Source organism: Microtus oregoni, unplaced genomic scaffold (assembly GCF_018167655.1).
Source record: "Microtus oregoni isolate MIOR12 unplaced genomic scaffold, Mior012 000007F_ref0000211, whole genome shotgun sequence".
Taxonomy (NCBI): domain Eukaryota; kingdom Metazoa; phylum Chordata; class Mammalia; order Rodentia; family Cricetidae; genus Microtus; species Microtus oregoni.
This window is the reverse complement of record NW_024543066.1, coordinates 9,753,000-9,766,620: the sequence shown is the minus strand read 5'-3', so window position 1 is coordinate 9,766,620 and position 13,621 is coordinate 9,753,000. Positions and strand designations below refer to the sequence as shown.

Below are 13,621 nucleotides of genomic sequence, written 5' to 3'. Positions count from 1 at the left end.
CCTGCTTTATGGCACCAGACCACAGAAACACAGGCTAGATAAATAATAAAAATCAGGTGTACTCATGAGGATTTGTGCAGGGGTATGTGCCCACAAGCACAGAAAGAAGTCTCCATAGCTCATAACTCTGGTATCCTTCGAGGCCACAACTAGCATCATGTGGACAGTGATGAGGTCTCCCGCTAGCTGAGCTCCTTCTATGAGAGCGGCAGCCTCTAAGTGCTGGGTACTGAGCATGGTCAAACCCAGGGAAGCAGCTCCCTGGATGGCCAGTGCCTGCATGTGTGTATAAGGTGAGGGGTAATTAGAACAAGAGGGGCTCCTGTAGGCTTGCGTATTTGAATGCTGGGCTGGAGCTAGCGGAACTGTTTTGGAAAGGAGTAAAAGAATCGGTCTTGTTCGAAAAGGTGTGTCCCTGAGAGTGGACTTTGAGCCATCTTGATGCCCCTTGTTTTGTTCTTATAGAAGCAAAGATGCTTTAGAACCATTGTCACCAGACACATGGATCATCATCACAGAGGGTTGAGAAAATTCAGCCGGCTGAGCCAGGGACCAAAAAACATGTAAATGTAAACTTCCAAGGTCTTTGTGGGTTCCTACCCATGCTATTCATGGGAGATAGGCCACACGCTCTGTTTTGCAGCATGCACAGTTTGGAGGGCAACGGTGTTCCTTAGCTCTCAGCCCTCTGGAATGGTGCCTAGGACTCACTGTGTCCTGATGCCGCTAAACACTCTGGGGAGGCCAGAGTGGCTGTGGCTAGGGATGCGTGGTCTGTGACTTTGGGTAGTAGCCAGTCGAGGTTATTGCAATACCGCTGGGCCAGGTTATTTTAAGGTACAGTAGACAGTTTGTGAATTTCACCAGCCAACTGGAGGCTCTCCCCAGCTAAAGTCATGATTTCAGCATAAAAGAAGGGCTAAGTTAAAAGCCAGCACCTGTTCTTCTAAACTTGCTTTTCTGCAGGTACCGGCCCCAGAGGGTCGGCAGATGGTTCTGTGTTTCGAAGCCTGACCTCAGCAGCCCTTCATCAATCTTGAGCTGGTTGACTCTCTCAGGCTTCCCAGGGTACCCGAGATATCTTTGATGTAGTTACTACCTGAAGACCAATTAATTAGCCCACACTGATTCTGTTCCTTTTTCCTAACAAAGCTAGGAAGCCCTGGCTCAGCCTGCCTGGGGCAGCTTTATGCAAACTCATTAATTACTGTCACACAAGACTTGGGCACTCCTAGAAGACGGAGGAGAAAGCATCCTTTGCACCTTGGAGAACAGGTGACCTCCAAGGCCTGCAGCTAGTGCTCCTGTGCCGAAGGCTATGCCGTAGGGCTCCCCATATGTAAAAACATCCATCCAAAGCATTGGACCTACCAGCCATGCTTCCCATCCCATCCCACCACGGCTGCTGGGTTCTCAGGATGGAATACCTACCTAGCACTCTTTAAATGGTTTTCCTTTTAGATTTACTTTATATGCATGAGTGTGTACCACATGAGTGCCTGGGAATTACAGATGGCTGTGAGTCACCGTGGGTAGTCAGACTTGAACCCAGGTTCTCTGAGCACAAGAGCAACGAGCATTCAACCACGGAGCCCTCTCTGCAGCAGCTAACTCTTGGTTTGTTAAAAGTAGGAGCTTCACTTACTTTGTGTTTGGAGTCAAAAGGATTGCATTGCTTTTTTTCTTTCTTTACATTTATTTATATATTTGTGCGCCCGTGTGTGTGTGTGCACACGCGTGCGCGCTTACATACATACCACCACGCACACATGGAAGAGGTTGGGGACAACCTACAGGAGCTGGCTCTCTCTTTCCATCAGGCGGGTCCTGGGGAGACTTGGTGGCAGGGTGATGGGCACCTTTGTCCACAGACTCGTCTTGAGGGCTGTGCTACTCTTCCGTGACAGAAGTGATCGATTGGCTGACTTTTCTGGAAGAATGTTGTGGGGCACTCACTATGTCACCCACATGACAGCTCACAACTGTCTGTAACTCCAGCTCCAGGGCACTTGACATTCTCACACAGACATGCATGTAAGTAAAACATCAATGCATATAAAAGAAAAACAAATAAAGAAATAAATTGTTACAAATTTTTTTAAATTGATTTTTATTGAGCTCTACATTTTTCTCTGCTCCTCTCCTTGCCTCTTCCCCCACTCCCCCTTCAACTCTCCCCCAAGGTCCCCATGCTCCTAATTTACTCAGGAGATCTTGTCTTTTTCTCAGAAAAATTTTAAAGTTTACTTTTGGTACCATGGCAGATGCGCTCTTGGTAGTGTATGCTTCACTTTTTAATTTTGTTTCAAACATGCTCCCCCCTCCCAGCCCCATGTCCATCACACACTTTCAACGGTTATCAACCCACAGCCAACTTTGATGCCCAAAGTGAAAAGTTCTGTCTCTTTGCGGGGGCTCGCCGGGCTCACCCTGCAAACCCACGTCCTAGTGCCTGCGTGGTGTTCGCCTGGCTGTCTCGCCCACTCCACTCTTGAGGACGGAAGCTTGTGAATACTTCAGTGGCGCGCTCTATTTTGCTTGATGGGAGAAATTCAAGGCGTCCTGGTGGCCAGCAAGACAAAAGCGCAGCTGTGCCGGGCTGCCGCCAAACTAGGGCATCTCTGGAGACTGCCTTCCAGTTCCTCTCAAATTCTGGGAGAGTTTTAATCGCGTCACCAGCCGGCCTCACTCAAACGTCTCCGGAACAATTGTGGGCGCTGGGCTGTGGTGGGGAAAGAGTGACAGCCTGGATTTGCATAAGCATGTATCCTAATTAGAATGTCAAAAGTTGGTGGCACAGGAGCGTCGCGGTGCTCTGACTTCCCGGTCATTTTAATTTTCTTCCATTTCCCGTCAATACAACTGTCTCCCGCCTATATCAGGCCCTCTTTCTTGCCAAAGACAAAACAGGGGCCTCTGGTAACTGGAGGGGCGGAACTCCGAGCAATTCCTCTGCAACTTTGTTTCTCTGTAAACGGGCAGCAACACAAATATCTAGATTCACAGCTGCTCTGAATTTACAAGTTCACTCTGCCCGCAGCAGGCCAGAGGTGGGGAGCATCGGATCATCTTCAGGTTGTTTGTCCCATGTGGAAAAAAAAAGTAGCATCTTGGAATAGTCGCTGTGATTTTAATATCTGGCAGGAATAATTGTTCAGATATACTCATCAGTGCATAGTGTCTTAAACTGTGTGTTGAGTGTCTATGGCTATAATAAGATTTGGAGTACAAAGGAGCTGAGAAGAAACAGAACTCTGGGTCTCAGGCGTAGAACCGCCCTGACCTATTTGAGATGTCTTAAGCACGCATCAGTGATTCCCGAGTCTGCTTTCTGGGGTCCCAGTTTAATCAGGCATTCTCTATTTTTCCGCCCTCATTCCCTCTCTGCAGCAGGAGGCCACCTTGTTAATGAGTTGAGGGTGGGAGCGTCCCTAATCTCCTGGGGATGGCTTCAGGCCCCGGGAGTTAGATAAGAGGGTGACTCCAGCACCGAGGGACGTGGCTGGCCTCTCTCCTGTAACATATGGGAAACCTGCCAGGACTCAAGTTCCAGCAGCTACCATTAGCGGAGAGGCCTTCCCTGCTGGGAACACGCCCTGCAAAGTCAAGAGCTGACAGCATTGCCAGGAGAGGCCAAGGCGGTTCTTAGACTAGATAGCATCTGGCAAGCTATGCCAATTGTAAATCAATGGCCCTCCCTGGGTGGGTTAATTTTATGGTTATTTGCACAAACTTACTTCTCCTAATGGGCAGGGAGGACCTCAGAGCATCTTCTCATTGTTCTGGTGGGGTGTGATATGTTGGTAGTCCATGGACTAGCTGAAGTTGAGTCTGTTTCTTAGGGGTTAGTGCTGGAGCCTGGCTGTAAGGCTAAAGAGGATCGATGGGCTTGCTGGCCACTACACAAGTTCCAGGTTCAGTTTGAGACCTTGTCTCAAAAGAATAAGGCAGAGTGTGACAGAGTAGGACGCTCACGTGTCTTCCTCTGGCCTCCGTAGCGTGCATACAGGCTCACACACCCGCACACATACATGTGCAGATACCACACATATACTCCCATACACATACACACTAATGCAAAATAAAATAAAAGTGGCAGTGGTGATGCCCACCTCCCTGAGACACTGAGAGGATGAAGTAGGGTAATTTATTGAAAGGGCCTGGCCGGGCAGTGGTGGCACATGCCTTTTAGCCCAGCACTCGGGAGGTAGAGGCAGGCGGATCTCTGTGAGTTCGAGGTTCGAGGCTAACCTGGTCCTACAAGAGGTAGTTCCAGGACAGCCAGGGCTATGCAGAGAAACCCTGTCCCAAAAATCAAAAAAAAAAAAAAATCAAAATATAACAAAAGAAAGAAAGAAAGTGCTTAACATAGTGTCTTGATTATTCATGAAGTTTTAAATAAATCTCTATTAGAAATAACAAATGCCAGGCAGTGGTGGCACATGCCTTTAATACCAGCACTCATGAGGCAGAAGCAGGGGGATCTCTATGAATTCGAGGCCCGCCTGGTCTGCAGAGTGAGTTCCAGGAGAGCCAGGGCTACACATAGAAACTCTGTCTCGATATACTAACTAAATAAATAAATAAAATTTAAAAATCCAACAAGGGCTGGGGCAATAGCTGTGCTGCTAGGGTTCTTGCTCAGTAGTCTGCATGACCTAGATAGAGAATGACCTGTGATGGCTGCACATTTGAGCACTCATTCACATGGGCAAGTTTATGTGCAATCAAAAGTAAAAGAAGAAATAGCAAGTAGCAGGCAGATAGAGAAGGTTGGAGTAGCCTAACTGAGAGAGAGCGAGCGCATAAAGGTGACATCATCAAACTGGGGGTTTACAACGTCCCTCAGAAACTCACACACCCGGAACACGCAGGAGGTGAAAGCAAGGAAGATCAGAGTTCAAAGTCATCCTTGGCCACAGCGAGCTTGAGGCCAGCCTCAGATACACGAGCTCAGTTTCAACTCCCCCCCCCATCTATATTTGAAAAGGGCAGACAAGTTTAAATATACAGGGACGGAAGACTTGAGTGAGCAGCACTGGTTTTTTTAAATATTAAACTTTGACATTCATCAAGCTGGCTCAGTGAGTTAAAGCGCTGGACACTAAGCCTGGTGACCTGAGTTCTGGTTCTACACGGTGGAAGGGAAGAATCCACTCTGGAGTGCTGTCTCCTGACCTCCACAAGGTGCACCATGGCCTGTGCACCCAGACACATACAAATACATAAATGTAACTTTTAAAACTTGGATTTTGGGGACCAGGAAGATGGCTCAGCAGTTAATAGCACTGCCTGCTTTTGCAGAATACCAGGCACCTAATCTGGGGGCTCACAACCTTCCACAGCTCCAGTTCCAGGGGATCCGGTCATGCACACGGATACAGCCAAACACTCACACATATAAACATAGAAGTAAAATCTTCTTAAAATTGTTCAAAAACATTAGAATCTAGCATTATTAACTTCCTCATTTACCTTTCTTGCTTTTTTTTTGTTTTAAACCAGAGAAACAGAGCCCCAACTGTCTTGCTACAATTGATTCACCTTGACACAAATTGGCTAATGTTTTGAAAGTGCTTCATGCCAACTGCTGGCTCTTTGTACTGGGTACAGCTATGGCAGTGACTTTGCCATGTGGAATATACACCCTGGAGGTGTTAATGATGACGAGGTTGATCTCCTTAGCTGAACATCAGCTTCAATAAGAACTGCAGCCAACTGAGCACCCTGCGTGGGTTTGCTGAACACTCTAGCGAGACCGTTATGTGTGCACTTATGCCCTCCCCAGAGAACTGACGATACACATGGCCCACCAGAAGGAAGCGATGACACCAATTCTAGATTATTCAGTTCTGTTTCTTGTGCCCAGAATAATCCCTGGCACATAGCAAGTCGATAAATCACCCCTGAGTGCACAGCCGTGTGAAACAAGAAGGCTGGTGTGTCGTTGTCAGTGACTACAGGAGGGAGACACTCAGACATCTCCTAATGGATTCCACTTAGCCTTATGATACAGTATCATATTGTTTTAACTTCTCCTTGTTGGAGGGGGCCGAGGCATGGCCAGGGAAAAGCCGCACCGGATGGTGAGGATGAACTTCTAGAAGAAGCTCAACTTCAAACTCCAGACACCAGAGTGTCTAGACATTTAGAATAACTTCAGCCAAGGTGCTTAAACTGCTGATGGAACAAAGAAACAACAGTAACAAGGTGAACAGACACCCCCTCCCACAATCTGGGAACGGACATCAGTGGCTGGCCGGGGCCAGTGTAGCCTGGGCTTTTAGTGTGGTCTGGCTGACTCAGGAGCAACCTAGACGGTAATGAGAGCATCCTTTGGGGCAGGCGGCCACCTGCTCACTGGAAAACAGCGGATGTCATGCTTTCGGAGCAGGAACAAAGGCAGCAAGTTTTTGCCCGTGGCTTTTGGAGGACACAGTTTCCCCCTAAGAGGTTGTTAGCAGAAGGAAAAAGAATTGGGTTGCTATGAGAACAGGGACCACTCTCTGGTCTCTTGTTTCCTCGCTTCTTTTTTTTTTTTTTAAATATTTATTTATTTATTATGCATACAATATTCTGTCCAGACCTCATTAGAGATGGTTGTCAGCCACCATGTGGTTGCTAGGAATTGAACTCAGGACCTTTGGAAGAGCAGGCAATGCTCTTAACCGCTGAGCCATCTCTCCAGCCCCTCCTCGCTTCTTTTTATTCACTCAACCTTTTCCATTTATTTATTTACTGTTGTTTTTGGTTATGTTAATATTAATTAATTTATTTATGTGTACATGTGTGTGGAGGTCAGAGGGCAGCCTTCAGGAGTGATCGTCTTCCATCATGTGGCTCCAACTCATCAAGCTTGGTAGCAAGTATTTTACCTGTCGAGCCTTCTCACTGGCTGTGTGTGTGTGTGTGTGTATGAAACAGGATCAACCAACTAGGTAGCCCAGGCTATCCTCAAGCTCAGGACTCCTCCTGGTTCAGCCACCCCAGTGCTGGAATTGCAGAATGGCACAGCATGTCCAGCTTCCAATGATGTTTCTTAAGCATCTACTTTGTCCTAGACAGACGTCTAGGTGCTGAGAAAGTAGTTCAGAGCCACACAGAGGAAGTTCCTGAATCACAGGAGTTCCCAGACACAAAAGGGAGGAAACAGAACATCAGAAAGAGCCAGCCAGGCATCTGGGGACATCACATTTGAAGCCGCAGCAGCAAGTATGAGGGACATCAAGCTGGAGGCAAGCTTTGGCCGGGGCAGGGAGGTGAGAAGCAAACTTTGGGGGCAGCAGTTAGAAGGCAAAAAGCTGTTGGAGATGAAGCTGTTTATGTCAGATAAGGATGAAGAAGGCAGCAGGTGGCTTGGTTTGGGAAAGCAGAGGACACGACATTTCCCTTCAGGAAATGAGTTGTATTAGGAAAGATGCCCTCAAGACCATGGGAGTTATGATAGGCTTTACGGAGGGAAAGCATGAGGAAAAAGTACAATATGTCAGAGACATAGATCCCTTTAAAACCTGGAGTAGCCAGCAGAGAGGCAGAGGCAGAGGCAGAGGCAGAGGCAGAGGCAGAGGCAGAGGCAGGTGGATCTCTGTGAATTCAAGGTCAGCCTGGTCACGGAGTGAGTTCCAGAACAAACAGGCAAGGCTACTGAGAGAAACCCTTGTCTCAGGAAACCAAATCAAATCCAACCAAACCAAGACAAACAAAACCAAACAAAATAAAACAAAAAACAACCAAAAAACATCAAAACAACACATACAAACAAAAACAAAAGCTGGGATAACACTTCATTTTGAAAAATAGCTTAAATAGTAAAAGACAGTCAGGCATGGTGGCGAAACCTTTAATCCCAGAACTCAGGGGGGCAGAGGTGGGCAGATCTCTGAGTTCAAGGCAGCCTGATCTACAAAGCAAGTTCCAGGGCAGCCAGGGAGGTTACACAGAAACTCTGTCTCGAAAAACAAACAAACAAACGAATAAGAGAGCCAACTGTCCAGAGGAGAGTCAGACAAAGGAACCTGTCTGGCTTTTCAGGGTGTGCTGGAAGTTTTACACCACATGATTTAGTCTTGTCTGGAAGGAGCCTGGAGGGGTCAGGAACTGGGAAGGATGGTAAATCAGCACAACACAGCTTAACTCTCTGGGGAGATGGTTCCGTGCATGAGATCATGTATTGCGCAAGTATTGAAGACCTGAGTTCAAATCCCAGCATCCACATGCTGTGACTGCATGTGTTTGCAGCCTCAGGGCTATTGTGGGCAAAGACAGGGGCACTGACTGGGGCTTGCTGGCTGCCAGTCTAGTTCAAGGATCAGGATGAGATCCAGCCCCCGAAGAGTAAGAGGAGTGGCAGAGCTGGTGTTCAAGCTTATTCTCAGGGGCAATGTAAACACTGGCTACTCTCTCCTCCTTCTGTGGCCCCAAAGACAAACCAAGGAACGATTCCCCCATGGTTCACTCTTCTCTCAGGGGTCTGTCCATCACGACTGCTCAGGTGTGGGATAGCTGTTCTCTCAATGTCCTGCAGGACACATTTGGAAGGTGTTACTAGATACCCATCAAGGCCCTTTATTTTAGCTAAATGGTGCAAACTTTGGATCATTTTCTTGTCACATGTAGTTTGTGTGCCAGTGTTTCTTTTTCCTCTCTTTATTATATGCTTTTGAGTCTCTGGTGGGTGGGCCAAAACCTTACCTACCCTGGATACATGATTTGCAAAACCACATATCTTATTAATATCGTGAACAATAATGGGCAGAAGGTGCAAATGCACTGTTTTGCAGGGAGATAATCCACGGTGCATCCTAGAGGACTCTTCAGGGGAGAAGGAGGAGCTAAATGAATACGAGGAACAATAGCACTAACAAAGCAGATTTCCGTGAAAACCTTAAAAAGCATAATTGACATTTTGAAGACTGCTGTCCCCAACACGACTGTCAGGAATCAAGAGTGACAGAGCTGAGTGTTTCTGGGCAGAGGTCTGTGTCCAGCACCTGTCACTCTGAAGATCATTAATGTTCAGTTACATCCCATTGTCTTCAAGTTGTTCGACTTCATTTTGCTGTCAGAGCTTCAGCCGGGGATTAATAAACTATTTGTGGATGGGAGGGCAGGGCTTGAAGTCAGGGTGATGATGGTATTGAGTTGTAGCTGAGGTGCCGGAGGGGAAATAAGTCCAAGTTAAAAGGCTCTTGATTTGTATGAGCTTGTAGATGATTTAATCGAACAAAAATATCTGAGAAGATTGCTGACATACTCATGTTTCAAAAGCAGAGAGAGCTTACGCTGCCCTTCCTGAGATATCCAGAAGGGACTGCTGGATTGAAACCATTTGGAGCCTGTTTCTTTGCCTCTTGATTCCTTTGAAACACAAGAAACACGTTGGGAAGAGAGAAAGAAAATTACAGGTTTCTCTGTAAATCTAGTAATTGTCAGTGGTGGACTCATGTTTTGTTACTGACAACATGCTAGAATATTGAGCTCCATTAAGAATTATCTCTGAAACTCCCAAATGACGTAGATGGTTCCATTTTGCACATGAAGATACTTTATTGCATTTAAATGTTAAGTAATGAGGTGATTGCTTATCGTTTCAGTGTGTGCCCCACAAACATCAAGGAGCAAGGAAAGGGAGTAGAGACGCTGAATTAACCTGCCAAGGTCTTGGAACCTGGGAAACAGTCACATGATTAGAAAATAGATACATTCGTTATCTTTGACTATGCTGCAAATGGTTTCATTGAAACCTATTTGCAGAGTCCCATTTCAGGCCTGTAAGACTATCAGGACTTCCCAATTTGTCTGAATTGATTTAGTCAGTTAAGTGAAAATGTGGATATTTTGCAATGTAAAATTACCACTTCTTAACAAAGCAAAAGCTTGCTAGATTCAGATACACCTCACAATGTCAAAACCAAAATCTTCACGCAAATGATTTCTACTTAAGCATTTAAAACTCCAGGCTTTATTTTTGATATGTAAGCTGCCCGCTGGTATGGGAAAAGACGGGCCACACTCTCCCTCCACCCCCACCTTGTTATTCTATTGGGGACAGCCAGGCCAGGCCACTCCAGATGGTGTGTTAGTTAGCGTTGGACATAGCTTTGGAGAAACTTCAACAGACGAAGGCAGTAATGTCAGGATTTTGCTGTGGGTCGCCCTCCCTCCCCCCTGCAGTTCCCAGGGTAGGAAGGTGCTGAGATGGAAGCGGAGGGACGCCCGCCCACCTGCCACCACCTGTTCCCTCCTTGAGCCCTAGGCTATAAATTCTCCTCCCTCACCCACCGCTTCATCCAGCGCTCTCCGACTTCTAGACATCTATTGGGAGGGGTCCGAGCGGTCTGCTAAGGTTTCATCACCCCGAAAAGCAGTCTCAGGCTGTTCCAGAAAACTAGAAGGGCCTTCTCTCCCACCCTTAGAACCGCCCGCAGCAAACAGCAAGGAAGTTTCCTCCTTTTTCAACTTCACGTGGTTGGGGGGAAATGACATTTCCCTGAGCATCCCTTCCAACTGCATTTGAGCAAGGGAAGCGACATCAGCCCGAGCAGCACAGAAGCCAGGATCCCACACTGCCCACTGTACAGACTGCACGTGAGTCACTCCGTCTGTGACTTATTCTCTCCCGGGAGCCAAGTAGAGCGGCAGCGTGGATGAAGTCGGCCTGCAAACCCCATGGCTCTCCGGCGGGAGCGCGCGGAGCGCCTCCGTGCGCAGTTGCGGTCGAGCGCACCGGGCCCGGGCGACTGGAGAGCGCGGCGCGCAGGCGCCTGGCGGCTAACGCGCGCGAGCGGCGCCGCATGCAAGGGCTGAACACGGCGTTCGACCGACTGCGCAGGGTGGTGCCGCAGTGGGGCCAGGACAAGAAGCTGTCCAAGTACGAGACGCTGCAGATGGCGCTCAGCTACATCGTGGCACTCACGCGCATCCTGGCCGAGGCCGAACGGGACTGGGTGGGGCTGCGCTGCGAGCCGCGGGGTCGAGAACACCCCTACCTCTCCTTCCCGGGTGCCAGGCTGCAGGAGCCGGAGCCGTATGGCCAGAGGCTCTTCGGCTTCCAGCCCGAGCCCTTCCCCATGGCCAGCTAAGCCATAGGGTTTTTAGGGTGCCCTGCGAATCTTAGGGAGAGAAATCAGTCACCTTTCAGGTTAATTTCCTTCGCCTTTCAGACCCGCGGATGAAATCATTTTATTGCCCTCCTTCCTCCGCTTTTCTTGTGTTTTGTAGATATCATGAATGGACATAGTGAATGACTTTGGGCTGCTGTGAAAATAATGCCCTACCACTTTTAGCTTAAGATGGGTGGGGGGGTCTAGCTGAGTTGGTAGAGTGCTTGCTTAGCATGCACAAAGTCGTAGGTTCATGCCCCAGCGCTGCTTAGGTAGAGGTTGGTGATCACGCCTATAATCCTAGCATCATTCGGGAGGGGGAGGAATATATATGGAACTCTGTCTCAAAGAAAACTCCTTTATTGATTGGAATCGGATTGCATTAGACTGGTCCTGAGTCATCCGACAAATAGCTACCTTCTTAAACTTTGCAAGTGAAGTTATATTAGGTGTCTTGTGTATGTTCGGGGCAGCTACCTTGTGTAAACGCATTTATGCTCCGTATATTGTGTGTGCATGCATCAGGTAGAGTCGGCTTTTTATTTTCAGGAGGGAGGGGCCTGGTAGAGTACTTGAACATGAGCGCTCTGTATTTTTTTAACTGTGTACACATTAAAATATAGATTTTGTAAAAACACAACTGCTGCGAGTGTGTTTTAAACTTACATGTTTACTAGATTTCTGGAAACACTCATGACCTGTTGGGGCGGAGGAGCGGATGCTGAGGGCTTCCCTGGTATAGACAGGGTGTGTTTTAGCCCACCACATCTGGTGCGGTGGCGTCACCATCATGGCTAGTCAGAAGAGAGCAAGCGATGCATGTGGAATTGGTTTGAATTGGTTTCACAAGTTTGATTAACCATTAACCCTTCATCTAGAGGGGCTGTGGTCAACAGCATGTGTGAATTTGGGGAATACCTGTGCAGAGCTAGGAAAAGCAGAACCCTGGAGTTATCCGTGCACATGGAACTTCTCACACGCCAGCAAAAGCAACAGCCCCTAAATACTTTTGATTATGAGTTCCAAAGCCCAACTAGTACACAGTTTTGTGTATTAGATAACTCTGATTTGATAATTGGGATATTGCCATCAAAATTCTTTCTTTCTTTTTTTTTCAAATATTTATTTATTTATTATGTATACAATATTCTGTCTGTGTGTATGCCTGCAGGCCAGAAGAGGGCACCAGATATCATTACAGATGGTTGTGAGCCACCATGTGGTTGCTGGGAATTGAACTCAGGACCTTTGGAAGAGCAGGCAGTGCTCCTAACCTCTGAACCATCTCTCCAGCCCCCCAAAATTCTTTTCTTAGCTTAGTACAAGCTGGGGATGCAGCTTAGTTGGTAGAGGACCTACCAAGCCAGGCCCTGGGTTCTAGTCTCAGTGTGGTATGAAGTTATAATCCCGGCACTCAGGAGGTAGGGGGAGGAGGGGAGTTCCCAGTCATCTTTGGCCACATAGTGAGTTTGAGACCAACCTGAGCTACATGAAACTCTGTCTTAAAAAGAAAAATAAAGTCCATTGAGGGAACATGTCTATCCTAAAGAAAAACAGAAACAAAACAAAAACAAAAAGTCTGGTTATTGTGGGCCCCCACTGGAAGACTGTGGCCAAGGGGGGGTGGGTGGGAGTGGGGCTCCCTTTCACCTGTTGCTCATTAATAATTTGACTTTGATTCTTTACTGCAGATTACAGAGCAAAATGCTTAACCTACTGACTCCACAACTCTTAGAAGATGCTATGATAAAACACACACACACACACACACACACACACACACCTTTGTGAAGTCAACATTCATATATCATCAGTCACCGGGATTATCTTTATCCCACTATTTCTGAAGTCCTGTCAGCTACAGCACTTTTTCTACTGTCCACATTTGAAAATAATTTTCTTCCTTTTTAAAAAAATCCATTGACTTCTAATACGACGACACAGCATAGGGGGTGGCTTTTTCTCAACACAGCACTGATATTATCAAGCACCTGCTTCTTCCCAGAATTAGGAAGCTATATCCCTCCCCAAACCTACACAGCTGGAAGAGTTGTGCCTGTGCTGACCTGGGCAGGACTGTAGGTTCCTGAACCCTTCAGCAGTGCAGGACTAGTGATAAGAGAGCTGCTGAGGGGCACTGGGCACCTAGATTAACAACCGGTGGTGGTGGAAAGCATCCCCCCCCCAATAATACTTGCTTATCTTTAGTGTGTCTTAGAAAAGACTGAGGTATTTTGCTTATTTAGCAGTTAAACCAGCACGCAGGAAGCAGAGGCAGGTAGATCTCTGTGAGTTCAAGGCCAGCCTGGTCTATATAGTGAGTTCCAGGACAGTCAGGGCTACACATAGAAACCCTTGAAAAAAAAAAACTAAAAATCTAAACCAAAACCAAGCAAACAACCACACACACACACCAAGAAAAACTAAAAAAAAAAAAAATGTAGCTAGGCACTGTGGCCTGTGATCCCAGCGCTTGGGAGGCTAGGCTGAAGCATGAGGAGACAGAGTTTAAGGCTAGC

General features: G+C 47.3%; 1 protein-coding gene across 1 annotated transcript; it reads left to right on the top strand.

Annotated features, from left to right (window-relative positions):
• The first annotated feature begins 10,646 nt into the window (after nucleotides 1-10,646).
• Atoh7 (atonal bHLH transcription factor 7) lies at nucleotides 10,647-11,081 on the top strand. The gene has a single exon (XM_041655247.1). It carries the CDS (start codon nucleotides 10,647-10,649, stop codon nucleotides 11,079-11,081), a length of 435 nt encoding a protein of 144 aa, XP_041511181.1.
• Nucleotides 11,082-13,621: the final 2,540 nt, after the last annotated feature.

Excerpts from the sequence above, each read along its gene's own strand:
- Atoh7 (XM_041655247.1), top strand. The coding sequence starts at position 10,647 with ATGAAGTCGGCCTGCAAACCCCATGGCTCTCCGGCGGGAGCGCGCGGA.